The 21,222-nt window shown below is 37.9% G+C and overlaps 6 protein-coding genes and 3 pseudogenes across 10 annotated transcripts; 3 read left to right on the top strand and 6 right to left on the bottom strand.

Annotated features, from left to right (window-relative positions):
* Positions 1 to 50: 50 nt before the first annotated feature.
* LOC104784404 (F-box/kelch-repeat protein At2g44700 pseudogene) lies at positions 51 to 1,265 on the bottom strand (annotated as a pseudogene).
* A 1,310-nt stretch (positions 1,266 to 2,575) lies between these two features.
* Positions 2,576 to 3,959, bottom strand: LOC104784403 (F-box/kelch-repeat protein At2g44700 pseudogene; annotated as a pseudogene). The gene has a single exon (XR_015597338.1). The product of XR_015597338.1 is annotated as an F-box/kelch-repeat protein At2g44700 pseudogene (transcript).
* A 286-nt stretch (positions 3,960 to 4,245) lies between these two features.
* Positions 4,246 to 5,498, bottom strand: LOC104783020 (F-box/kelch-repeat protein At2g44630 pseudogene; annotated as a pseudogene). Its single transcript, XR_015597339.1, has one exon. The product of XR_015597339.1 is annotated as an F-box/kelch-repeat protein At2g44630 pseudogene (transcript).
* Positions 5,499 to 5,619: 121 nt separating this feature from the next.
* Positions 5,620 to 7,465, bottom strand: LOC104783021 (rac-like GTP-binding protein ARAC9). Its single transcript, XM_010508097.2, has 7 exons — positions 7,073 to 7,465; positions 6,900 to 6,987; positions 6,540 to 6,649; positions 6,379 to 6,442; positions 6,202 to 6,266; positions 6,038 to 6,103; positions 5,620 to 5,945 (listed from the first exon to the last, which is right to left on the bottom strand). The coding sequence occupies exons 1-7, from the start codon at positions 7,199 to 7,201 to the stop codon at positions 5,844 to 5,846; spliced, it is 624 nt and encodes a 207-aa protein (XP_010506399.1). The 5' UTR covers positions 7,202 to 7,465; the 3' UTR covers positions 5,620 to 5,843.
* Positions 7,466 to 7,887: 422 nt separating this feature from the next.
* On the top strand, positions 7,888 to 9,928 carry LOC104783019 (putative casein kinase II subunit beta-4). Of its 2 annotated transcripts, none has more exons than XM_010508094.3 (5): positions 7,888 to 8,449; positions 8,562 to 8,780; positions 8,872 to 8,981; positions 9,071 to 9,236; positions 9,396 to 9,928. In XM_010508094.3, the coding sequence occupies exons 1-5, from the start codon at positions 8,221 to 8,223 to the stop codon at positions 9,527 to 9,529; spliced, it is 858 nt and encodes a 285-aa protein (XP_010506396.1). In that variant the 5' UTR covers positions 7,888 to 8,220; the 3' UTR covers positions 9,530 to 9,928. The 2 variants fall into 2 exon arrangements, with proteins under 2 accessions (XP_010506396.1, XP_010506397.1); XM_010508095.3 differs by having other exon boundaries at positions 7,949 to 8,449; positions 9,071 to 9,233.
* Positions 9,929 to 11,446: 1,518 nt separating this feature from the next.
* LOC147946381 (FCS-Like Zinc finger 3-like) lies at positions 11,447 to 12,381 on the bottom strand. Its single transcript, XM_087512035.1, has 2 exons — positions 12,150 to 12,381; positions 11,447 to 12,004 (listed from the first exon to the last, which is right to left on the bottom strand). The coding sequence occupies exons 1-2, from the start codon at positions 12,257 to 12,259 to the stop codon at positions 11,830 to 11,832; spliced, it is 285 nt and encodes a 94-aa protein (XP_087368161.1). The 5' UTR covers positions 12,260 to 12,381; the 3' UTR covers positions 11,447 to 11,829.
* Positions 12,382 to 14,254: 1,873 nt separating this feature from the next.
* LOC104783018 (dolichyl pyrophosphate Glc1Man9GlcNAc2 alpha-1,3-glucosyltransferase) lies at positions 14,255 to 16,864 on the top strand. Its single transcript, XM_010508093.3, has 4 exons — positions 14,255 to 15,424; positions 15,820 to 16,026; positions 16,115 to 16,352; positions 16,438 to 16,864. The coding sequence occupies exons 1-4, from the start codon at positions 14,642 to 14,644 to the stop codon at positions 16,785 to 16,787; spliced, it is 1,578 nt and encodes a 525-aa protein (XP_010506395.2). The 5' UTR covers positions 14,255 to 14,641; the 3' UTR covers positions 16,788 to 16,864.
* Positions 16,865 to 16,992: 128 nt separating this feature from the next.
* LOC104783017 (10 kDa chaperonin 2, chloroplastic) lies at positions 16,993 to 18,303 on the top strand. Its single transcript, XM_010508092.2, has 7 exons — positions 16,993 to 17,214; positions 17,308 to 17,366; positions 17,466 to 17,516; positions 17,665 to 17,730; positions 17,812 to 17,862; positions 17,961 to 17,990; positions 18,092 to 18,303. The coding sequence occupies exons 1-7, from the start codon at positions 17,124 to 17,126 to the stop codon at positions 18,158 to 18,160; spliced, it is 417 nt and encodes a 138-aa protein (XP_010506394.1). The 5' UTR covers positions 16,993 to 17,123; the 3' UTR covers positions 18,161 to 18,303.
* Positions 18,304 to 18,564: 261 nt separating this feature from the next.
* Positions 18,565 to 20,652, bottom strand: LOC104783016 (protein TRIGALACTOSYLDIACYLGLYCEROL 4, chloroplastic). Of its 2 annotated transcripts, none has more exons than XR_015597723.1 (5): positions 20,262 to 20,616; positions 19,814 to 20,063; positions 19,327 to 19,722; positions 18,933 to 19,219; positions 18,565 to 18,834 (listed from the first exon to the last, which is right to left on the bottom strand). XR_015597723.1 is itself a non-coding variant. In XM_010508091.3 (5 exons), the coding sequence occupies exons 1-5, from the start codon at positions 20,531 to 20,533 to the stop codon at positions 18,655 to 18,657; spliced, it is 1,389 nt and encodes a 462-aa protein (XP_010506393.1). In that variant the 5' UTR covers positions 20,534 to 20,652; the 3' UTR covers positions 18,565 to 18,654. The 2 variants fall into 2 exon arrangements, 1 of the variants encoding a protein (XP_010506393.1); XM_010508091.3 differs by having other exon boundaries at positions 19,323 to 19,722; positions 20,262 to 20,652.
* Positions 20,653 to 21,222: the final 570 nt, after the last annotated feature.

Genomic DNA, 21,222 nt, shown 5'->3' with positions numbered 1-21,222 from the left:
AATACCAAGAATTTGAGATGGTTCTACGTACAGTCAAATGAATCCTTACTTCACTCCTATCCAAAACAATCATTGCACAGTACCAAAGAAAGTACTAAGCAACAATAGATCTCGAGTTTAACCAACCGACAGACAATGGTGAATACTAAAGGTGCGAGGAACAATCCTGAGAAGTTGAGAGGGTTCTGCAGCTCCATTGAATCCTTCTTGACTCCTAGCCAAGCCAATCATTCTACACCAAATCTCTTTGCTTCCACGACAAACAAGACTTGGTTTCTCCCATAGAAACGCCAACTTCCCATAGTATTCAGCCATTGCAACGCCCTGAGGTGTGCCAAGATCCAAACCAAAAACCACTCTCCATAGCCTCAGATCAGTGTCAAACCACATTAAACCGAAACGAAAGAAGTACACGTAGAGCACATTGTTTATAACACACACTCCTGTGTTCCACCATTTTCCAAAAGGCAACTCAGATGTCTCGCAAGAACCATCTCTAGTATCGTAACATGTGAGGCCTCCAAATAAGCTTACAGCACAAACCTTTATGTCTAGTGGAGCACCTGTCCCATGAATCCATACGCGACTATCTTCTTCATCGGGACTCGGAGCTCTTTCCCAAGCTTCCGTCTTTAGATCAAAGCTTTCCGCTGGACTATCGTCTTCTCTGCATCCTCCGATCACATAGATCTTACCGCCGACTAGTGCTACGCAATTAAACGTTCGGTTCACTAGCAAACTAGGTCCTTGGCGAACCTTTCCAGATTGAGTGTCAAAGATCCTAAAGCTTGATGAGCGATGATTAGTTCCGGGAATGAAGAACATCTTAGGACCAAAGGCGACGACGGAAGCAGAGCGACGACAAGGCTCGGGAAGGAAAGAGAAATCGACGGAGACGAAGACATTCTCGGTCGTACTCTCCACAACCCTGCGGAGACTGAACCAGTGATAAGTCCGAGTACGCATATATTCTTCATCCATAGTTTCGTCCATGACGCAGATATAAAGAGAATCTTTTCCGAAGGAAGATCGAGTCTCTTGAATCTCAGCCGAGCAAACAAGACTACGCAAGTTCTTGGTGACGCAACAGAGGATTGGGTATAACCGTTTTGGTACGCGGGCTAAGACGTTTAATACCATGTCGCGTGGCAGTGACGTAAAGGATGACGGCGGTTGGTTGGTTTCTTGCGGTGGTTTGTCATGGAGTTTAGTTTGAAAGAGAAGACTAGAGAGAGATTAAACAAAAAAGAACTTGAGAATGAATGAAAAAGATTGAATTGCGATTTTTATTCAATCTTTGTTTCTGTTTATATAGCCAACTAACCATAACCATAACCGGTTTATCTATGAGATTATAAAAGAGCATGATCGTTAACATGGTCTTGCATCATTAATCGAGAGTTGAAGTGAGTGAACTTTTCGAAGGAATTGAGCTTTAATTCCAATTGGTTTCGTTTATATAAGCCAAACACCAAATTCCGGTTTATTTCTTCTCCCTAACAGTTTTAGTCGGTTAAATCCGGTTTATATTTGTTGTCTTACACATAGATGAGCATGAGACTTAGCTTAGAAGATCAAATTCTGCTAAAACTCTCTCTACTACAAGATCAAACTCCTATAAATTTTGATCTTGATCTGCAAGAGTTGTTCATAGAATAAAAGTACACTAAAAAATATTAAAAATATCCCAAAGCTAGAGATTTGAGTTAACCATTCAAAGAACATGCCATAAACCAATCTTTCTTGAGTCTTTGTAGGAGGCTGTAAAACTACTTTTATTAGCTGCATCAAACACCGCTTTAACGTTCTGGAAATCATCATCATCATGATCACAACATTTTGGCAGATTGAGCTGGAAAATATTTGGTCTAATTGTAAAATGTAACTTTGAGCATCATAGTTAGCTACCAGTTGTGTTTGAGTCTTTACATGGTTCTTGATCGTATACATTAAAGAACAATCTTTTTAAAATACATACTTGCTCTGTGGAGATTATGCAAGCACCTGGATAATTGATTGCAGGGAAAATATAATGTGGCAAAAGAACCATAATCTCAACCTTATTATGAATGTTCTCAAAGCTAGCTAGACCTGCTAATAAGTGAGAAATTAGCAAGAAGGAAAACATCTGCTACTCTGTAACTCAATGGTCTAAGCCTATTGTAATCTTCTTGACCTGTACTTGGCCTTTTACTCGTATTAACAATGGCCAAATCTGGTTTCCATTGTGTTCTAATTCATCCATCTTTTGTTTTTTAATTTTCTTGGTTAATAAAATGTGGATACCATCAAATATTGAGTATTATTCGGTTTAGTAGATACACAGTTTTGGTTTTCATTTGAATCGGTTTACTAGACAGGGCAAGAAACACATCAACTCCTATGTAACTGAGTGAATTACAAACACACAAACTTGCTAAGCAAATACTGCAAATTAGGTTAGGTGAAACAGAGCAAGATGCTGAAACCGCAACAATAATATAACTCATTCAAGAGCTGAAGAAGTAAATGATGATACCATCAATCAAGTATCCATAATATATCTCTCGTGTTTAACCCCAAAAGAGAAAGACAATGGTGCAATCTATACAGTCAAATGTATCCTCACTTCACTCCTATCCAAAACAAATCATTCTACACCAAAGAGAGTGCTAAACATTTATTGTCAACACTAGATCTCGAGTTTAACCAACCGACAGACAATGGTGAAAATCAAAGGTGCGAGGAACAATCCTGAGAAGTTGAGATGGTTCTGCAGTTCCATTGATTTCTGCTTCACTCCAAGCCAAACCAATCATTCTACACCAAATCTCTTTGCTTTCACTACTAACAAGACTAGGTTTCTCCCATAGAAACGCCAACTTCCCATAGTATTCAGCCATTGCAACGCCTTGAGCTTCGCCAAGATCCAAACCATAAACCAATCTCCATAGCTTCAGTTCAGTGTCATACCACATTAAACCGTAACTAAAGAAGTAAACGTAGAGCACATTGTCTATAACACACACTCCTGTGTTCCACCAGTCGCTAAATGACATCTGGGATGTCTCACAAGAACCATCTCTAGGATCGTAACATGTCAGGCATCGAAAAAAGCTTACAGCACAAACCTTTCTGTCTAGTGAAGCACCTGTTCCATGAATCCATATAAGTCTTTCTTTGTTATGGGGACTCGGAGCTGTTTCCCACGCTTCCGTCTTTAGATCAAAGCTTTCCGCTGTAAGCTCGTCTTCTTTGTATCCTCCGATCACATAGATCTTACCGCCGACTATTCCTACGCAATTGTACGTTCGGTTCACTAGCAAACTAGGTCCTTGACGAACCTTTCCAGATTGGGTGTCAAAGATCCTAAAGCTTGGTGAGCCATCATTAAGAATGAAGAACATCTCAGGACCAACGGCGAAGATGGAAGAAGAGACATGACAAGACTCGGAAAGGAAAGAGAAATCGACGGAGACGAAGACATTCTCGGTCGTACTCTTCTCAACCCTGCGGAGATTGAACCAGTGATAAGTACGCGTAATCACATATTCTTCATCCCTAGTTATGTCCTCGACGCAGATATAAAGAGAATCCTTTCCGATTAAAGATCGAGTCTCTTGAATCTCAGGCGACCGAACAAGACTACGCAAGTTCTTGGAGACGCAACAGAGGATTGGGTACAACCGTTTTGGTACGCGGGCTATGACGTTTAATACCATGTCGCGTGGCAGTGACGTAAACGATGACGGCGACGACATTGGAGACGACGACAGCGGTTGGTTGGTTTTTGGCGGTCGTTCGTCTCCATTAGAAACGGCGAGGTTAGTCATGGAGTTTAGTTTGAAAGACAAGACTAAAGAGAGATTAGAAACGGAAACTTGACAAGACTAAAGAGCATAAAAAGAGAAAATCTTTCACAGGAATTGAGATTCTATTCTATCTTTGTTTCCAAACCAAAACCCTTTAAAGAACTAAGTTCTCTCTTCCCTCGGCCTAACCCGATCGAAACCTCCAAAACACTCTCTAGCTTGGATGAGTCTTTACAACCTAGACTTCATCTCTAGACTTCATCTCTATAAACCGTAAATGAGAAAAGGAAATAAGAAAATAGAAATAATCCTAAATAGCTAAATAGAAATATTTGTAACATTAGTAAAAGAGTGTATTTGACAATCACACAAACTTGCTAGGAGAATACTGCAAAATCGATTAGGTGGAACAGAGCAAGATGCTCAAACCGCAACAACAAATGACTAAATCGAGAGTTGAAAGTACTAAACACATTCATAACCTTGAAAACACATTGTACTGATATTAAACATAATGACTAAAAAGCTCATAGAAAGCACTAAAACATCATCATTTACTAAAGAAAGTACTTAAACATCATCATCTATCATCAACAAGAGATCTCGTGTTTAACCAAGAGACAGACAACAACACATGTTATAGTCGCGAGGAACAATCGAGAGAAGTTGAGACGGTTCTGCAGTCCCATGAATTCCTGAATCATTTCTATCCAAACCAATCATTCTACACCAAATCTCTTTGCTTTTAGGACAAAGAAGACTTCGATTCACCCATAGAAAAGCCAACTTCCCATAGTATTCAGCCATTGTAACGCATCCAGCTTTGCCAATATCTGTGCCAATATCCAAACCATAAACCACCCTCCACAGCATCAGTTGAGAGTCATACCACATTAACCCGAATCTCAAGAAGTAAACGAAGAGCACATTGTCTATAACACACACTCCTGCCTTCCACCATCTGTCTTTAGGCAACTGAGGTGTCTCACAAGAACCATCTCTAGGATCGTAACAAGTCATGCCTCGACCAGAGATTAAAGCACAAACCTTCCTGTCTAGTGAAAAACTTGCCGCACAGCTCCATACAAATCTCCCATCTTCCTCAGGAATCGGCGCTTCTTCCCAAGTTTGCGTCTTTAAGTCAAATACTTGCGCTGGAATCTTGTCTTCTCTGTGGCCTCCGATCACATACATCTTACCGCCGACTAGTTCTACGCTATTGGATTGTCGCTTCACTAGCAAACTAGGTCCTTCACGAACCTTTCCAGATTGTGTATCAAAGATCTGGAGATTTGTTGAGCGAATATGAGTTCCGGGAATGACGAAAATCTCACGACCAACCGCGATGGTGGAAAGAGAGTAACCACAAGGGAACTCGATGGAGTTGAAGACATTCTCATCAGTCGTACTGTTCTCAATCCTGCGGAGAGCGAACCAGCGAGGAGTCCTGGGGTCTGTAGATTTGTCCATGAAGCATATATAAAGCGAATCCTTTCCGAGGAAAGATCGAGTCTTGTGGATCTCAGGCGAGCGAAGTAGACTCCTCAAGCTCTTGCATACGCAACGGAGGATCGGGTAATGCCTTCTTGGGACGCGGGCTAAGACGTTCAACACGATGTCGAATGGAAGCGACGAAAACGATGCCGGCGGTGTCTGGTTGGTTTTTCGCGGTGGTTCGCCGCCATTAGAGACGGCGAGGTTTGACATCGAGACTAGATTAGGGTAATAGAGTGAAGAAGAGTGAAGACTCTTTCACAGGAATTGTGGTTTTATTCAATTAGCCAAAAACCAAAACCCGGTTTATTTCTTCTCCGGTTCAGGTTTAATATGTTAAAACCGGTTTATCTTGAACTTTGAAAACTCAAAAGGAGCCAAACGTTTCACATTTACATAGATGATGAGACTTACCTTAGCTTAAAAAACCTCTGTTAATACACTCTCTACTACAATATCAAACTCTCGTAATGGTTGATCTGCATATTATGGTTCGTAGAAGAAACACACTAAAAATATTTTAAAGAAAGCAAAGACCATAGATTTTTGAGTAACTGATCAAAGAACATGGCAGAACCCAATCTTTCTCTTTTGCTTCGTAGTCTTTGAAGGAGGCTGTAAGACTACTTTTATCGCCGCATCAAACACCGTTTTTACATTCTACAAAACCATTATCATCATCACAAGTCTTTCTTTACAGCAATATATTTGTCTAATTGTAGAATGTAACTCAAGCACTAATGGTTAGTTACCTGTTGTGTTTTTGAGCTGCACTCTATATAAGCTAATGCTCCTATCTCCTTTCTTAGTTCTTGACCCTAAAAAGACAAATCTTTGATGTTATAAAAGATTTCTATTCTTAACATGGTTCGTGACATAGTAGTATATTTGAAGAAGAATCTTTAATGAAACTTACTTGTTCTGTGGAGATTGTACAAGCACCAGGATAGTTCATTGGGAATTGCTTGTCTTCTCTTAGATCTGCAAGACCAAGAAAATTTGATAGAACATTACATCCCTTACTCTTATTCATGTGAGATTCCTAAACATTCAGAGACGTAACGGATTTAACAGAATGGTTCATTTCTTCAACCTAATTTGGTTCCAACGAGAACTATAGGCACGGTCGGGGCATAATGTCTCAGCTCGGGAACCCACTGCGAAAGAAACCGATCCACAAACTAATGAGCTGGTGTGAGGAAGTAAGATTTTAGTGAAAAATATAATGGTAAAAAGAACCATAGTCTCAACAACCTTTTTAGCAATGTTCTCAAAGCTAGGCCTGCTAATAAGTGAGAAGGCAAGAATGAATACATCCGCTCCTCTGTAACTCAATGGTCTAAGCCTATTGTAATCTTCTTGACCTGTAATATAATGTTAAACACCCAAAAGACATACCACAAGACTCACAATTTTTGTCTGATTTTGTTTTTGAAAAAAAAAGCATGAGCAAAATCTGCAAGTGAACTCAGGACCAAAACAATTTTGCATCATGTGACTAACACAGATCAGTGTAAAGATTCAATTTTCTCAACTACTTAATAAGTTAAAAACTGAGAGAAACAAAGTCAAAAGACAGCAACAAGTTGGACATTTAGTAAAGAACATATTTACCAGCAGTATCCCAGAGACCAAGATTGACAGTTTTGCCATCGACTAAAACATTTGCACTGAAATTGTCGAACACTGTTGGAACATAATCCTGTAATAAGGAGATCAACAGTCACCAAAAAAGCCATAAAGAAAAGCAATCCAAGAAAGAGAGAGAGAGATTGATATATGTATACAGTGGGAAAAGTGTTGCTGGTGTAGGAGATAAGAAGACAAGTTTTGCCCACAGCTCCATCGCCAACAGTGACGCACTTTATAAACGTTGAAGCTGTTGTTGCTGATGTTGCAGCCACTGAAGCTGACATTGATTGAGAGAAAAATCTCTGATTTTTTTTACTTACCCTTTATCTCTTTCTCTCTTTCTGTACCTCTGGTTTAACTGAAGAAGGAGAATGAGACTTCTTGAGAGGAAAAAGCTTTCAAGATTTTTGAAAGAGTGGAAAAAAAAGGAGTCAACTTTAATTTGAGCTGTCAGAGAGGCAAAAGCCTTAAAATAGAGTCTATTTTTAATTCGGTGGGTTTGTTTTTTTCCCCATTTTTCAAAAATACAAAAGACTTTTGCTTTCCACAACTCTTCTGCACCCATTTCTTCAATTTGTCTTTTTAAAAAAAAAAAAAAATCAAATGTCCAAACTTATCCAGCAAAATAATGTTATAAGTGGTGTTTATGAGTTACATATCCATAACTAGATTTACAAGATCTTAAACTAGTTTTAATAATCTCTAAACTAATTTTAGTTTGTTTTTTTTCGATTTTAAGTTTGGACAATGGATCGACCAACCAAAACACATCATCATTAATAAGCAGGAAAGGCACAAGTCAATTATTACGACCGTGTTGATACAAAAATAGAAAAAAGTTTGAACTTTATGATTCCTTTCTTCCTAAGATTTAATTTAGAATCATTATCATAGATCATACTAGTTAAAAAAAAAAAGTACAAAATGAATGTTTTCTTCTATAACTACTGTCAGTATCATAAGGCCCAATAAGCAAAGCCCATTTGTAAAAAAAAAAGTAGAATTAAACAAAAAAAAAAAAAAGGATGAGCAGAGGAATGATAAAAAATCAAAGAGAAGAAAACAAAACAGTATTAGAGAGAAAGAGAATGACAAACAGGGAAAAGCAGAGCACCCTTTACCTCTTCTCTCTTTCTTCTGCTCTGTGATCAAAAAAATATCCTGAAACCCTAGATTTCTCCGCCTCTCTCTCTCTCTCTCTCCTTGTGTGTTCTGATGATAAGAAGAAGAAAGACGAAGACTTTGAGAATCTAAAAGCTTTGATTTTTTTTTTTCTTTTCATTGAGGGGGATTGAATCGAGTTATGTACAAGGATCGGAGCGGAGGAGGAGGAATAATGGGTGGTGGTGGATCATCGAGATCGGAGATCCTTGGTGGAGGAGCTATTGATCGGAAACGAATCAATGATGCTTTAGACAAACATCTTAAGAAAACTTCACCTTCTACATCTAGGGCTTTCTCTTCTAAGGATAAAGATTCTTTCCCTTCTACTTCCACTGCTAAATCTCAGCTTGATTCTCGCTCCCCAGATGGTTAGTTTCTTAAATTCTCACTCAATTTTACTACTATCTCGAGATTTCCTGATCTGGGTATATTAATAAAGTTTTGGTTTTTTTTTTTTTTTTGTTTTGTTTTGGTTTGCAGTTGAATCTGATACAGATAGTGAAGGATCAGATGTGAGTGGTTCAGAAGGTGATGATACATCGTGGATCTCTTGGTTTTGTAATTTGAGAGGGAATGAGTTTTTCTGTGAAGTAGATGAAGATTATATACAAGACGATTTTAATCTCTGTGGATTGAGTGGTCAAGTTCCTTACTATGATTATGCACTTGATCTTATTTTGGACGTTGAATCATCAAACGGTTAGTGAAAAAATAAAAACTGTATTGATATAATTAGGCTTTACTTTGTCTCATCTCTTTGTATAACTTGTGAAAAAATTTATTGGTTTAGGTGATATGTTTACTGAAGAACAGAATGAGATGGTGGAATCAGCTGCTGAGATGTTATATGGTCTTATTCATGTTCGTTATATTCTCACTACTAAAGGAATGGCTGCTATGGTAAGAAACAAGAGTTCTTCTTTAGTTTTTCATATCTTTGTTTCTGATTGATCGTTTAAATGATGTATTTTGCTGAATCTCTTTTGTAGATGGATAAGTATAAGAACTATGATTTCGGGAGATGCCCGAGAGTTTTCTGTTGTGGACAATCTTGTCTTCCGGTTGGGCAATCTGATATCCCGAGGTCGAGCACCGTGAAGATATACTGCCCAAAATGCGAGGATATTTACTACCCGCGATCTAAATACCAAGGCAGTATCCTTTTTTCCTTTGTTCAAAAAGGCATTAAATCTTATATATAGCATAACATGATGCATTCTACTAGCGATTAGCTTGTCTGCTTGCATAACTCTTTGTAGACAAAGAGTGTTGTCCTCTTGTCTTAGTGTTTTTTTTCCTTAATGCTTATTGCAGACATTGATGGAGCTTACTTTGGAACTACTTTCCCTCATTTGTTTCTCATGGCCTATGGGAACATGAAACCGCAGAAGCCGACTCAAAACTATGTTCCTAAGATCTTTGGCTTTAAGGTACACAACAAGCAATGATACTCTCACCAGTCCGGTGGTTGAATACAGTCTTTGGTGGCTAAACCACCTTTCTTCTGATGGTCACGGGTTTGAACTGGATGATACTAAGCTACGGTTGGGGGATGAGAAGAGCTAATGAGAAAAAGGTCGGACACTTTTAAGTCTTTCACTATATAATCTTGGAAGTTCAAAGTAGAATCTTCTCTATAGAACCGTTCTTTGGTGGGTACGTGGGTCTTGGGAAATTCTTTAGCTGTGAGTAATCAATTAAAATCATTTACCAGATGGGTGGATTTTGCTTAACTGTTGATTATAATTGCTGGGAATTTTATGTGTATTCTTACTTATCTTAAAGTTTCTTGTGTTATACGGAACTAATCTTCATTTATCAATCACTGGAGAATCGTGTTTTGTACTTTTTATACGTCGACAAGTCATGCCTTATGCGTAGTTTTGTTACATGGTGTTTCAGTCCCCTCAATATCCTCCTTGAATCGTGGACAATCAATAATACATTGACAAGTTGTTGAATTATTGAAAGGTAAAGATTGATCAAACGTGTACCAACTCCATTAAGCAATTGCCAGTTGAGCTTTGACAGTATACTTTAACCAACACTAAAGAATCAATGAAAGATCCATACAAATCTAAACATATACCTCTTTGTATGGACTGTAAATGTAAATGCTCATTACCTCGATATCATGAAGGATATTTATTAGATTTTGCCAGGATTTTGGGGATGCTAGCAGCTGAAATCACATTTGCTGCATCAACTTCAAATACAAATTCCTTAACACCTAGAATCCTAAAACTCACCATTGCCCATCAAAGGCTTAACGCTTCAACAGCTAGAGCTGTAGTCAGTTTTGATACTAATCTTAATTCCAATCAAAAAGCACTTCACCATTTGCATCTCTTAAAAACCCCATCCCAGACCTTTTGTTCCATGTCTCATCTGTGTTGCATGCACTTCAGAGCTCCATGAGAAAGAGGAAGCTAGCAACTGAGTCTTTCTTGATATAGGGCTTGTAATTAGAGGTGGAAACTTTAGAAGACTGATGGAGAAAGATCTCAATCAAGAGAACTCTGTATGCAAACTTCAGAAAACTTTGGAGGAAGCCAGGGAATCGGTCTTGATATGGGGCCTGTAATTGAAGCACAACATCTACTGCCTTCTCCAACACTTCCTTACCATTAGAGACGAACTAGAGGAAATGAATATATATGGACTGCCAAATATACCATTAAAAATGAATCTTATGATATTCTTGAAACCCCATGGCACAATCCTCTGGATACACCAAGCAACAAAGTTTTTGGTATACTGTATATGAAATGAAATAAGCAAAAGTCAGGATGTCCAAAAAATGCAGAAGGAGACAAAGGCCCAAACTAAACGTGCATAATGAACACTTGAAAAAGATCATGATCTATATTGTATATTAATTCTATCGTTTCATTGCGCTAGTTAAGTTAACAACCAAATCTTACATAAGAAAATTTTGAATGTAATAATAAATAAAGGTTGTTGTTAAGAAAGTCAAAGATGCACATTTTCTTCATTCCTTATAGAACAAGTAAACGAACATAAACTAGTTAACATATATGTATGTATGATGATGACCTTTGATTAGTTCTGACTAATTAATAACCAACTAACTACTCTTCATAGAAGGTTGGAAGTGTCAATGTCTTAATGTATAAAGGCTGCTTGAGAAAGCCCACTTTAGGCCCAAAAAAGAGCCGTCACTTTTACACATTTTTTAAAAAAAGATTCGCCGGAGTTCTTTAGTTATCGCCGTATATTGCATACCGCCAAGAACAATCGAAAGAGACTAATTTTGTTTTTTCGAAATCAAAACAAAACTTTCCAATTAGACAGCTACGGAAACGAATTATGTCGGTTTATTAAAGAAACGATCATACGAAGCATAAAAGAAAATTGAATATTTATTTTAGAACATATATAGTTATTATGCTCTGTTTCTTTATGAAACACAATCGAACAAAATTTCAAACCCCAAAGATTACAAAACCATGGAACCTCTTCTTCTTACACTTCTCTCTCTTTCTGATCTCTCCCGAAAACTCCACATTCATTTACATAAAACCAGAACTACAATTTTCTCAGATTCCGATCTGATCCAACATATAGAAACAGAGCAGAAACTTTTGCAGCTCTTTGGGAGAAAGATATTATGAGTCGTCTGTGTGGTTTAAGAAGAAGGGTTTTTGATTCGAAGGATAATAGATTTAAAAAAAAAAAAAAAAAAAACTATTTGCTTTCATATTTAATGTAATAAAATTTTCTTCTACTAAGCCACCACAAGAGTTCCTGCCCGTACGGTGTTGCCGGCGACTGATTCTTTAGTTTCAGAAGAAGAACTTTTCCGGAGAGATCTTGAAGATTTTCTCCACTTTCTCTCCTTTGCTTCATCAGATTCAATCTGTTCTTCTCTACACTCTTTGCTACAAAAAGCCTTGTCTCCTCTGTAAACCACAAACCACAAAAAAAAACAAAAAACAATTATATCGTTTTCAGAAAATAACCCAGATCCAGAATTTGATTTTGGGTATGAGAAAAAAGTTCAAAGCTTTGAGATAATTGAATAGAAATATATAAGTAAGTAAGTACCTGTACATGAAGATATCGGAGTTAAGACCAAGGTGTTTACGGCAAAGAGAACAAGATTCCAAAAAGTGTGGCTCTTCACAACTCAAAAAACCAGAGTAATACGAAGCCATTCACTTATCTGATCTTCACAAACAAAAACTTTCCAATTAATTTACACGAAAGATAAGCAAACTGCGAGATGATAATAAGCAGATTCGAGAGGAAGAAGAAGGAGAAAGAGAGAAGGAGGAGGAGGAAGAAGCTGATTGATTTGGTGCTGATATATAAAGCCGGAGTTTCGGACTTTCTCATTGACTTGAGTGGCATTACCTGTGTCACGGACCACTTTTGTTACAGTACTCTACGATAAATCCTCACCGTTCATCGTAACCGAATCTACCGTCTCGAAAGATCTCTACGTTAAAGTTCAATCATTCATTACATGGCCTTTTTTTATATTAGTATGTCTTTTTGTGTTGGGTTAAATTCTTTATCTGATTATTTTATTTTACCCCCAGAAAAGTTAAAATACAATGTATCAAACTCTTATTCCGTACCCAATTACCATTTCTTTTGTACTATTTTGTCTTTCTATATTGTAAAAACGAATTTCGAGTAAAAAATAAATTAAGCATATACATTTGTTTCTTTGGTTATATCGTCGAGCAATAAAGAAACCATACAAATATTAGTTTTATGGGAATACAATAATTTGGGTGGATCTGGTTGGAGGAGGGGAATCAAACAAGTCTGTTGCGTTTTTGTATGATTCGTTGGCCACAAAACAATAACATGCATACCGCATGATTCATGGACTTTTTCCATTTTACATTTATTGAATCTTTCTAGTATAATTTTTTTTTGCTGATATTTTTCACTAATAAATTAATTTTGTGTTTTTAATCTGTCTTCTTTCGTGTGTCTTCTTTAGGATTCATTTCTCCTGGACAATGTTTTTTCATGTGTATGTGTGTGTGTAATTTATTATCACCTCTCATTTTTTTTTGTTTAATGCTTTGCTTGTACTTATATGTTTTTCGTTTACTTCTTCTTCTATGGACATATACTGGACAGTAACGTTTTTTATTATTTATTATTACTGTAGTAGAGTCAAGAAGAGTGAATATATTTATATTAGTGTTTTCAAATGAGACAAAAGCCTCTCGTTACACGTGTACAGCTCCAGGTAAAAAGAATAATCCGGAGAATCTACTGGCTGAACGTTAAATCTCATACAAAAGACATACGTGTATTTATAATAGTTAAAACTCCTCTTAGTTGAAATTCTGTATAACGTCTTTGGCACAATCTTTGTTAAGAACAAAACAAAAATTACGCAAATACGATCTACTACTTAAATTAGTCATAAACTTACACAATAAGATCTAAGAAGTCATAAAAGTTCTAGAACATGTGTACATTGAATAAATGTATGACATTTATATTTGTAGCAAGAGCGTGACCGACCTATTTTATTCATTTATTATTATAGTATTAATGTTATAGTCGGGTGTTTAATTCTCGTTTTATAATACACTATTTCTACTGTGTAAACTATACGTGTCACGTAGGTAAATTATCAGATACCGACTTGAAATAACATATTATTAAATGATTATAATACGGATCTCTCTATTCTAATAACACGAAACAGCAGACTTCTGACTTTCTAAGGTAAGAAACCACTATCATAATTTATTCTATTAAAATAAGATCACGTCAAGAAAACTGAATGTATCTGAGTAAGCAATGACTCACATTACAAACGGCTAACCAATTATTAACTTTTTAAAAAAAAATTAACCTATAATATATACAAACACACACTCAGCTCAGAAGAACAAAAAAAAAAAGTTGTAATAATAGATACAAAAAAAAAAGATGTTTTAGTAGTGGTCAATCAATAATAATAAAGTGCCAAAAAAAAAAAAAAAAAAAAAAAAAAGCCAAGAAGTAGTAGTAGTATATACATAATTGTGTGCACTGGACCACACAACTTGTCATCTGTCGATACAACAAGGCGTCGGAGTTGGGAATATCAAACGAGGAGCTGACTCAGACTGTATTCATTCATGGGCCCCACCATCACCTCTCTTTAGGCCCAATTATCAACGTCCTTGTCTCACGGGCCCATGACAGCTCCCCTTGTACCCCGTTTGCCCTACCCTCCCCCTCCCATTTATTTTGACACGTGCGGTGATCCTCGCTCGTGCGCCAGCTGTGATCGTAGTTGCTACGTGGCGGTTTGGTAGAGGGTCTTTAAGATGTTTGTTTGCATGGGGTTTAAATATTTAAATCTGCTGTTTTGTATTCCTATGGTTCAGATCTGATCTCAGATATTCGGGTTGCAGAAAAAATCACAGCCGTTGGTTAATTTCATATGGTCTACCTCTAGCCAGTAGCCAATAGCTACTTCCTTTTGGGCGGTTGTACCTAGTGCCATGTGTACAACGCCACGTAAACCTACTTTATCAAACGGGCCGGGTCTTGGTCCGAATTAGGCCCATATCACAATGGGTTTTGTAAATCAACGGTCGCTAATGTTATCAGTCTATATTGGTGCCGAGATGGATCACCGGGAGGAGAACAAGGACCGGCGACTTCTGCTATGGTTCTTCGCCGTGGCCACCGCCGTGAAACTCCTTCTCATCCCGTCCTACAGGAGCACGGATTTCGAGGTACACCGTAACTGGCTCGCTATCACACACTCTCTTCCACTTACCAGATGGTACTTCGACGAGACTAGCCAATGGACTCTCGATTACCCTCCGTTCTTCGCTTACTTCGAACGCTTCCTCTCTGTTTTCGCGCGTGTCGTCGATCCCAGGATCGTAAATCTTCAATCTGGAATCGATTACGGTGCCGAATCTGTGGTTTATTTCCAACGAATCAGCGTAATCGTCTCGGATCTATGTCTTCTCTACGGTGTTTACAGATTAACTCGAAAATTGGAACCGATGAAGCGGAACCTGATCTGCGCATTGGTGATTTGGTCTCCGGGGCTATTGATCGTAGATCATATTCATTTTCAGTATAATGGGTTTTTATTGGGTTGGTTGTTGCTTTCGATTTCGTTTCTTCAAGAAGGGAGAGATCTGTTGGGTGGGTTCTTATTCGCTGTTCTTTTATGCTTTAAGCATTTGTTCGCCGTCGCTGCTCCGGTTTACTTTGTTTATCTCCTTAGGCATTATTGCTGGTCCGGTTTTGTTACTGGTTTCCGACGGCTTGTAACTATCGGTGCGGTGGTTGTGGCGGTTTTTGTCGCCGCTTATGGACCTTTTATTTACCATGGACAGGTTAGTGAATTAGTTCTTCTTTCTTTTGATGATTGAAAGTTTTGGTTTTTTTACAATGTTATTGTCAAATTCTTTACGAGTTTTAGCTGAAGATTCTATTGTCTTTAGGAGTTTTAAAGTCGTTTTGTGCTGCTTGATTTGAGCATAGTGTTTGAATTTGGCGCTAGAGAGCTTATCTCACTTTATACATTGTGAAACTACTGTCATAGAACTCTACTCTCTCTGTTACTTGTCAATTTCATGAGCGATTTGTCCTGATTGGAGAGAAAGCTAATGCCATTGTTGAGATTAACAGAAATCTAACCAAGTTGGATAAGTGAACCTTTTCCTTAATTGATTTGATTGAGAAAGCATCTTATGGTTGCAGTTTCTTGTTTACTCTCGTTATGTTGCAGATCCAGCAAGTTATTAGTCGGATGTTTCCTTTCGGGAGAGGATTGTGCCATGCATACTGGGCACCTAATTTTTGGGTTTTCTATATAATACTCGACAAAGGACTTGCCTTTTCGCTACGGAAGCTTGGGTTCGATATTCGGATTCCTTCTGCTTCTTTCACCGGTGGTTTAGTTGGGAATTCTTCACCTTTTGCAGTTCTCCCTCAGGTACCTACACTCAGTTGCTCATTCTGTTAGCTCTGTCGTGTCTCATGAATGTTCTGCTTGATCTTATTTCTGAATGGTGCAATGACAGATCACCCCATTGACAACATTTGCACTGGTACTACTTGCGATATCTCCATGTCTCGTCAAAGCCTGGAAAAAACCACACCCGGGGCTTGTTGCTAGATGGATAGCTTATGCATACACATGTGGTTTTCTGTTTGGATGGCACGTCCATGAGAAAGCATCACTTCACTTCACCATCCCACTTGCAATTGTTGCAGTGCAGAGTGTAGAAGATGCTAAACACTACTTTCTGGTTTCGATAGGTATATAATATCCTCCTTCTAACCAGCACCCACATTTGTGCATAATCATTCATTCGACACACTAATCTCTGTATTTCTCTTGCAGTTTCTTGCTATTCTCTCTTTCCACTTTTATATGAGCCACAAGAATACCCGATCAAGGTTCTGCTGTTGTTATTGCATTCCATGGTAATGTGGCTCGGCTTTACGGCTCAATACGCAGAGAAGAAGGCTCGGAAGAAGGAGAGTGGTGAAATAAAGAGCAAGTTTAAGATTGGATATTTTGAGAAGAGTTATCTAATGGGTTTGTTTATAGTAGAGATGGTGTCTCAGTTCTTACATCCGCATTTTCTAGGTGACAAATACCCATTTATTCCTTTAATGTTGATCTCAACATACTGTACCGTTGGTATTATGTACTCTTGGATTTGGCAGCTCCGAAGGATTCTGACATAGTACTTGTTCTAGTCATTTGAGGTTTTTATTTTAACACTACGGTAAGCATATATACAAATGGTGGTTTTCGTTCTCCATAATACATTACCTTGGCTTAATGAAACAACAAATTGACAATTCTCGGTTTGACAAAACATAAGAGTTTTTACATCGGTTTGGCTTTCAGAACATAACTGGTCTAAATTGAGACTTTTCGGTTTAATATAACATTAAATAATTAAATGGGCCGTAATATTGGCCCATAAGAAGAACCAACGAGAAGTGTCTAGCCAAAATCGCGACGGAGGAAGAAGAAGATCTTACCTGCTGCTTCAGCTAAAAAAACCTTATCCTGCCATGGCTTCTACTTTCGTCTCTCTACCAAAACCTTTCTTTTCTTTCCCGGTCAAAACCAGTACTCCTCCTACAGCTAACAACAGGCTTCTTGGTAATTACATATCTCAACTGTTTTATGTTTATTCCCCTTCGGATTTTTTTTTTTTTTTGGTTGTTGATTTTTTTTCGGCTCGTGTATCTGTAGGAAGTCAAAGAGGTTGTCTTAGAATCAAAGCGATTTCCACTAAATGGGATCCGTCAAAGGTACTGCCTTTTCGTTTAATTTCATCTGCACAATGTATTGGTTTCTCTGTTTTAAATTGGTGATTAATTTTTGTTGTGTTGATATGATAACATTTGCAGGTTGTTCCTCAAGCAGACAGGGTTCTTGTTCGTCTTGAAGATCTTCCTATGGTAAGTTTAGCTCCTTTACTGTCTGAGATGCCATTTTTATTATCAAGAAGCAGTACAAGTAGAAATCAAACTGTTGTTGATATCATCAATTGCCAAAGAAATTTCGAGAAAAACTTAGTGGCTCTTTGTAACTTGTTTTGTCTTGCAGAAATCTTCAGGTGGAGTTTTGTTGCCTAAAGCAGCTGTGAAGTTTGAGAGGTACCTAACAGGAGAGGTAAGTCATATTGCTCCTTATGTTACTATATGACTTAGCATGTTTGATTGGATATAATCAAGATTAGAGAATCATTTTTAGGTTATCTCTGTTGGTTCTGAGGTTGGACAACAAGTTGGACCTGGAAAGAAGGTAGTGGTTTCTTCTTAACTCAAAAGACATAGTCATCATCTATTGTGGAACTTCTGTGATGTTCTTCTCTTTATATCTTTCTTCTTTGCCTTTCACAGGTTCTGTTCTCTGACGTGAGCGCTTATGAGGTGAATTCAGCTTCTCTGCAGTGAAAAGTTGATCAATTGTTGTTGTTTTTGTGCGGTTTTAAGGAATGTAGAACTGAAACATCGCTGAATTTATTACTCAGGTCGATTTGGGGACCGGTGCTAGGCATTGCTTCTGTAAAGAGAGTGACTTGTTGGCCCTCGTTGAGTGAAGTCTTTTCCAAGAGAGAGAGAGTGAGAGGAAACATTTAATGATTTGAAGTTTTTTAGAAGTTTCCTGTAATTTTCAGACAGCAATTGTTGTTTTCCATTAATCTTTCGATTTGATATCAATTGAGATCACTTTCAGCTTGAATCATGACATGCTTAAGACATAAGACATTCTGACATTCTTCTACACGATTCTCTTCACAATGAGCTTTGATAATGTGGTTGAAAGAGATGATGTTTGGAACAATGTTAGACTCGTTGAAGAAGTAGTGGAACAGAGCAATGGCTTCGTCGCACCGTTATGCACTGCACATTAGGTTTACGAAAGAGAGACTTTTTAATAGTGAAAAAAGGAGAGATTTTTAATAGTTTATCTAAAAAAAGAATATAAAGCATCTTGAAAGAGTTGACTAAAAAAAGACTTGTTGCTAATTTAAAGCATCTTCTGATACAAATGTTAACTTGGTTGGTACACACATAAAAGGAGGAGACTAAATCAAAACTCAAAAACTCGCAGCTCGATCATGCCTTCTTTTCTCTTTGGAGAATACCAAGCCACGATTTTGCCAGACTCAAGAAGCCTCAAGGAGTAATTCAAACTGTAAATCAGATCTTCCATTCGTGCAGCACCTACCTGAAACTGCGAGTCTACTTTGAAAACAATCGGACCCGCAACCTACAAAAGTATTGCAGAAGACAAAAAAACACAGTGATTGATATGGATTCTTTACATGAAAGACTATGCCTTTTGATCTTTGGACAAAGGATCAATACCTGTTGCTGGAATATCAGGTTGAGTCTGGGAGACCACAATGTGTCATCTGAGTTGTTACTACTACCTGACGATCTTCGAAATGCATGGAAGATTTTTTTAGCAAGAGCAGAAGCTGAAGGTAAGTCCACGCGAGCATCTACTCGTGTTAGATCGCCATACAACTTACTAAACCGTCCTTTTTGGAATGTGTAACAAGCAGAACCAAATACGTCTGCGCTTATCGGACTACGCTTCTTGCCATTAGCCAGCATGCCTCGGCCTGTGATCCAAGCTGCCAAGCTGCTACCTAGAGAATGAACATAAATAACTCAGCATTCAATTCAAGGTCAAGAAAAAGAAAAAGGAAAGAGACTTCTTTAGGCGAACGAACGGGGTTTTCAAGAGAGTACCTACTATTCCAGAAATAGCTGCATGAGGCTCCTGTAGACGTACATCATAAGGCAGAAACACAGGTGCATCCTCTTCTTCTTCTGTCTTGTCTTCTGTCTTGACTTCTTTCTCTTCTGGCCTCCACAAGTCTCTGTTAGTCTTGTAAGAAACTGCAGCCTTGGCGCATAAACCAGGCATCAAAGAAGTAGGAGCATCAACACCAGTCTCAGCAACACCAGCACTCACAGACTGAGGATTACCCCTGCTTTTATGGAGACCAAACCGGTAACGAAGCCCTGATTCTGGAACAAGTGATGAGACGTCAACGTTTAATGATTCAGGAACATCCCAGAAACGTCCTTTATTGTCCAAAAACAGATCTGGCCAAGCTGCTTCCACAGTGAGATCATGTTCCTCAAGCTGCTCATCAGCTCAAACAAAATCAAATTAGAAGTGGTTTAAACATACAAAAAGAATCCATCATGGGTACAGTAGAGAGAGATATACATACCGGATGAACCAACATCAACTTGTTTCGGAGTCCCTTTTTATCTCCAAGGCGTTCAGTGCTAAACAAGAGAGAAGAAGAAGTACCCAACGCAATCTGAGTCCATAAACCAATAGAGTAAAGGGATTTGTCAACAAAGTGTTTTGCTGTATCTTTGACAACTTGAAGATCCCACTCTTCCGCATTGCTAATATCTGCTTTGATATCAGAAAAGAGCTTCCTTGGTTTAAACTGTCCAACCAATCCTAGCCACCTGAGTTAAAAATGCCAAACAGACCTAATCAAATGTCTCAACAAACCCAACACCTAGAAAAGGACAAAAAGTGTCCAAATTGGTTTCTATTTCACAAGTTTGAATCTTGTTTTTCAAATTCTCAGCAAAGACCTTTTAAGCATTACTTACTTAAAACACCACACAATCAAAGTGAAGAGAGGTTTAAAAGATAAGTACCAGTTGTTAGAGGAAGGACTGAGCAAGAGAGAATTGAGAGAGAAAGAGCCAAGTCTCTTGTCAGAAGCAGGAGCAAAAGCAGGAATGATTCCAAGAGGAAAGCCTTCGCGAAGCAGAGAGAGCTGTTGAATCCGGTGAGAGCGGCTGGCTCGTGCTCCATCTACGGGGAATGGCTCACCAGGAACAGAGCGAACCGTGCCTTCAAGGGTTTGTGGTGAAGAAACGTTCTGGTCCCAAAACCCAGAATCGATAGCTGAGTTGAGATTCGCCATTTTTTCTTCACCTTCTTCGTCTTCCTTTTTGTCCTTCCTCCTTATCTCAGAGTCACACCACACTCTTGTTGACGAAGCTGAGGAGTGAGGAGGCAAATTTGGGGTTTAAGCTTTAATTTGGGCCTTTCTTTCGGCGTTATGGGCTTCTTCTTCGTAGGCCTAATTCGTAATTCCAAAAAAAAAATCAATTTCAGACCGGGATTAAACCGAAGACTAGAGGATGTGCAATTACCATTCCTAAGTGAATGTTAAACAATTCATAAGGGTCCAAATAGGATAAACCTAATTTAAAGTGTTTTTTTTTTATTAATGTATACAAAGTTTAAGAATATAGATTGACAACTTGTATTACTAAACTTATATAAAGAATTAAACAAAAATCATTGAAAAACTAAAAATTAAACAATCAGACACAATTAAAAAATATGTTAGATTTGATATCTATTTTTGTCACCTCTATAATATGATCAAATATTCAACTGTAAGTATGGGATGAAATTATTTAACTGTGATTCAATGCTACATCCAATTTTAGTATAATACAGAACTATAACTCATATAAATTAAACAATCAATATTATTAAAAAAAAAAAAGTCTAGATCAATTTTTGTTGATTTTTCTAGATTAGTAAAATGTTAGTCCACGTCTATGTTTACCATATATGGAAGAACTGTTTTTTCTGTAATAA

The sequence above is a fragment of the Camelina sativa genome, chromosome 4 (genome assembly GCF_030686135.1).
Source record: "Camelina sativa cultivar CO46 ecotype springtype chromosome 4, ASM3068613v1".
Lineage (NCBI taxonomy): Eukaryota > Viridiplantae > Streptophyta > Magnoliopsida > Brassicales > Brassicaceae > Camelina > Camelina sativa.
The sequence above is the reverse complement of the archived record's forward strand: the minus strand, read 5'-3'. Positions and strand labels throughout refer to the sequence as shown.

Excerpts from the sequence above, each read along its gene's own strand:
- LOC147946381 (XM_087512035.1), bottom strand. The coding sequence starts at position 12,259 with ATGGCTTCGTATTACTCTGGTTTTTTGAGTTGTGAAGAGCCACACTTT. Across the intron at positions 12,005-12,149 it reads TCCGATATCTTCATGTACAG|AGGAGACAAGGCTTTTTGTA; the intron begins GTACTTACTTAC and ends TGTGGTTTACAG.
- LOC104783021 (XM_010508097.2), bottom strand. The coding sequence starts at position 7,201 with ATGTCAGCTTCAGTGGCTGCAACATCAGCAACAACAGCTTCAACGTTT. Across the intron at positions 6,443-6,539 it reads TTGAGAACATTGCTAAAAAG|TGGGTTCCCGAGCTGAGACA; the intron begins GTTGTTGAGACT and ends TTTCTTTCGCAG. Across the intron at positions 6,104-6,201 it reads GTACAATCTCCACAGAACAA|GGTCAAGAACTAAGAAAGGA; the intron begins GTAAGTTTCATT and ends TTGTCTTTTTAG.
- LOC104783018 (XM_010508093.3), top strand. The coding sequence starts at position 14,642 with ATGGGTTTTGTAAATCAACGGTCGCTAATGTTATCAGTCTATATTGGT. Across the intron at positions 15,425-15,819 it reads CTTTTATTTACCATGGACAG|ATCCAGCAAGTTATTAGTCG; the intron begins GTTAGTGAATTA and ends GTTATGTTGCAG. Across the intron at positions 16,353-16,437 it reads CTACTTTCTGGTTTCGATAG|TTTCTTGCTATTCTCTCTTT; the intron begins GTATATAATATC and ends TTTCTCTTGCAG.
- LOC104783019 (XM_010508094.3), top strand. The coding sequence starts at position 8,221 with ATGTACAAGGATCGGAGCGGAGGAGGAGGAATAATGGGTGGTGGTGGA. Across the intron at positions 8,450-8,561 it reads TGATTCTCGCTCCCCAGATG|TTGAATCTGATACAGATAGT; the intron begins GTTAGTTTCTTA and ends TTTGGTTTGCAG. Across the intron at positions 8,781-8,871 it reads GGACGTTGAATCATCAAACG|GTGATATGTTTACTGAAGAA; the intron begins GTTAGTGAAAAA and ends TTATTGGTTTAG.
- LOC104783016 (XM_010508091.3), bottom strand. The coding sequence starts at position 20,533 with ATGGCGAATCTCAACTCAGCTATCGATTCTGGGTTTTGGGACCAGAAC. Across the intron at positions 19,723-19,813 it reads AGTTGATGTTGGTTCATCCG|CTTGAGGAACATGATCTCAC; the intron begins GTATGTATATCT and ends GCTGATGAGCAG. Across the intron at positions 18,835-18,932 it reads ACCTGATATTCCAGCAACAG|GTTGCGGGTCCGATTGTTTT; the intron begins GTATTGATCCTT and ends ATACTTTTGTAG.
- LOC104783017 (XM_010508092.2), top strand. The coding sequence starts at position 17,124 with ATGGCTTCTACTTTCGTCTCTCTACCAAAACCTTTCTTTTCTTTCCCG. Across the intron at positions 17,215-17,307 it reads AGCTAACAACAGGCTTCTTG|GAAGTCAAAGAGGTTGTCTT; the intron begins GTAATTACATAT and ends GTGTATCTGTAG. Across the intron at positions 17,517-17,664 it reads GTCTTGAAGATCTTCCTATG|AAATCTTCAGGTGGAGTTTT; the intron begins GTAAGTTTAGCT and ends TTTGTCTTGCAG.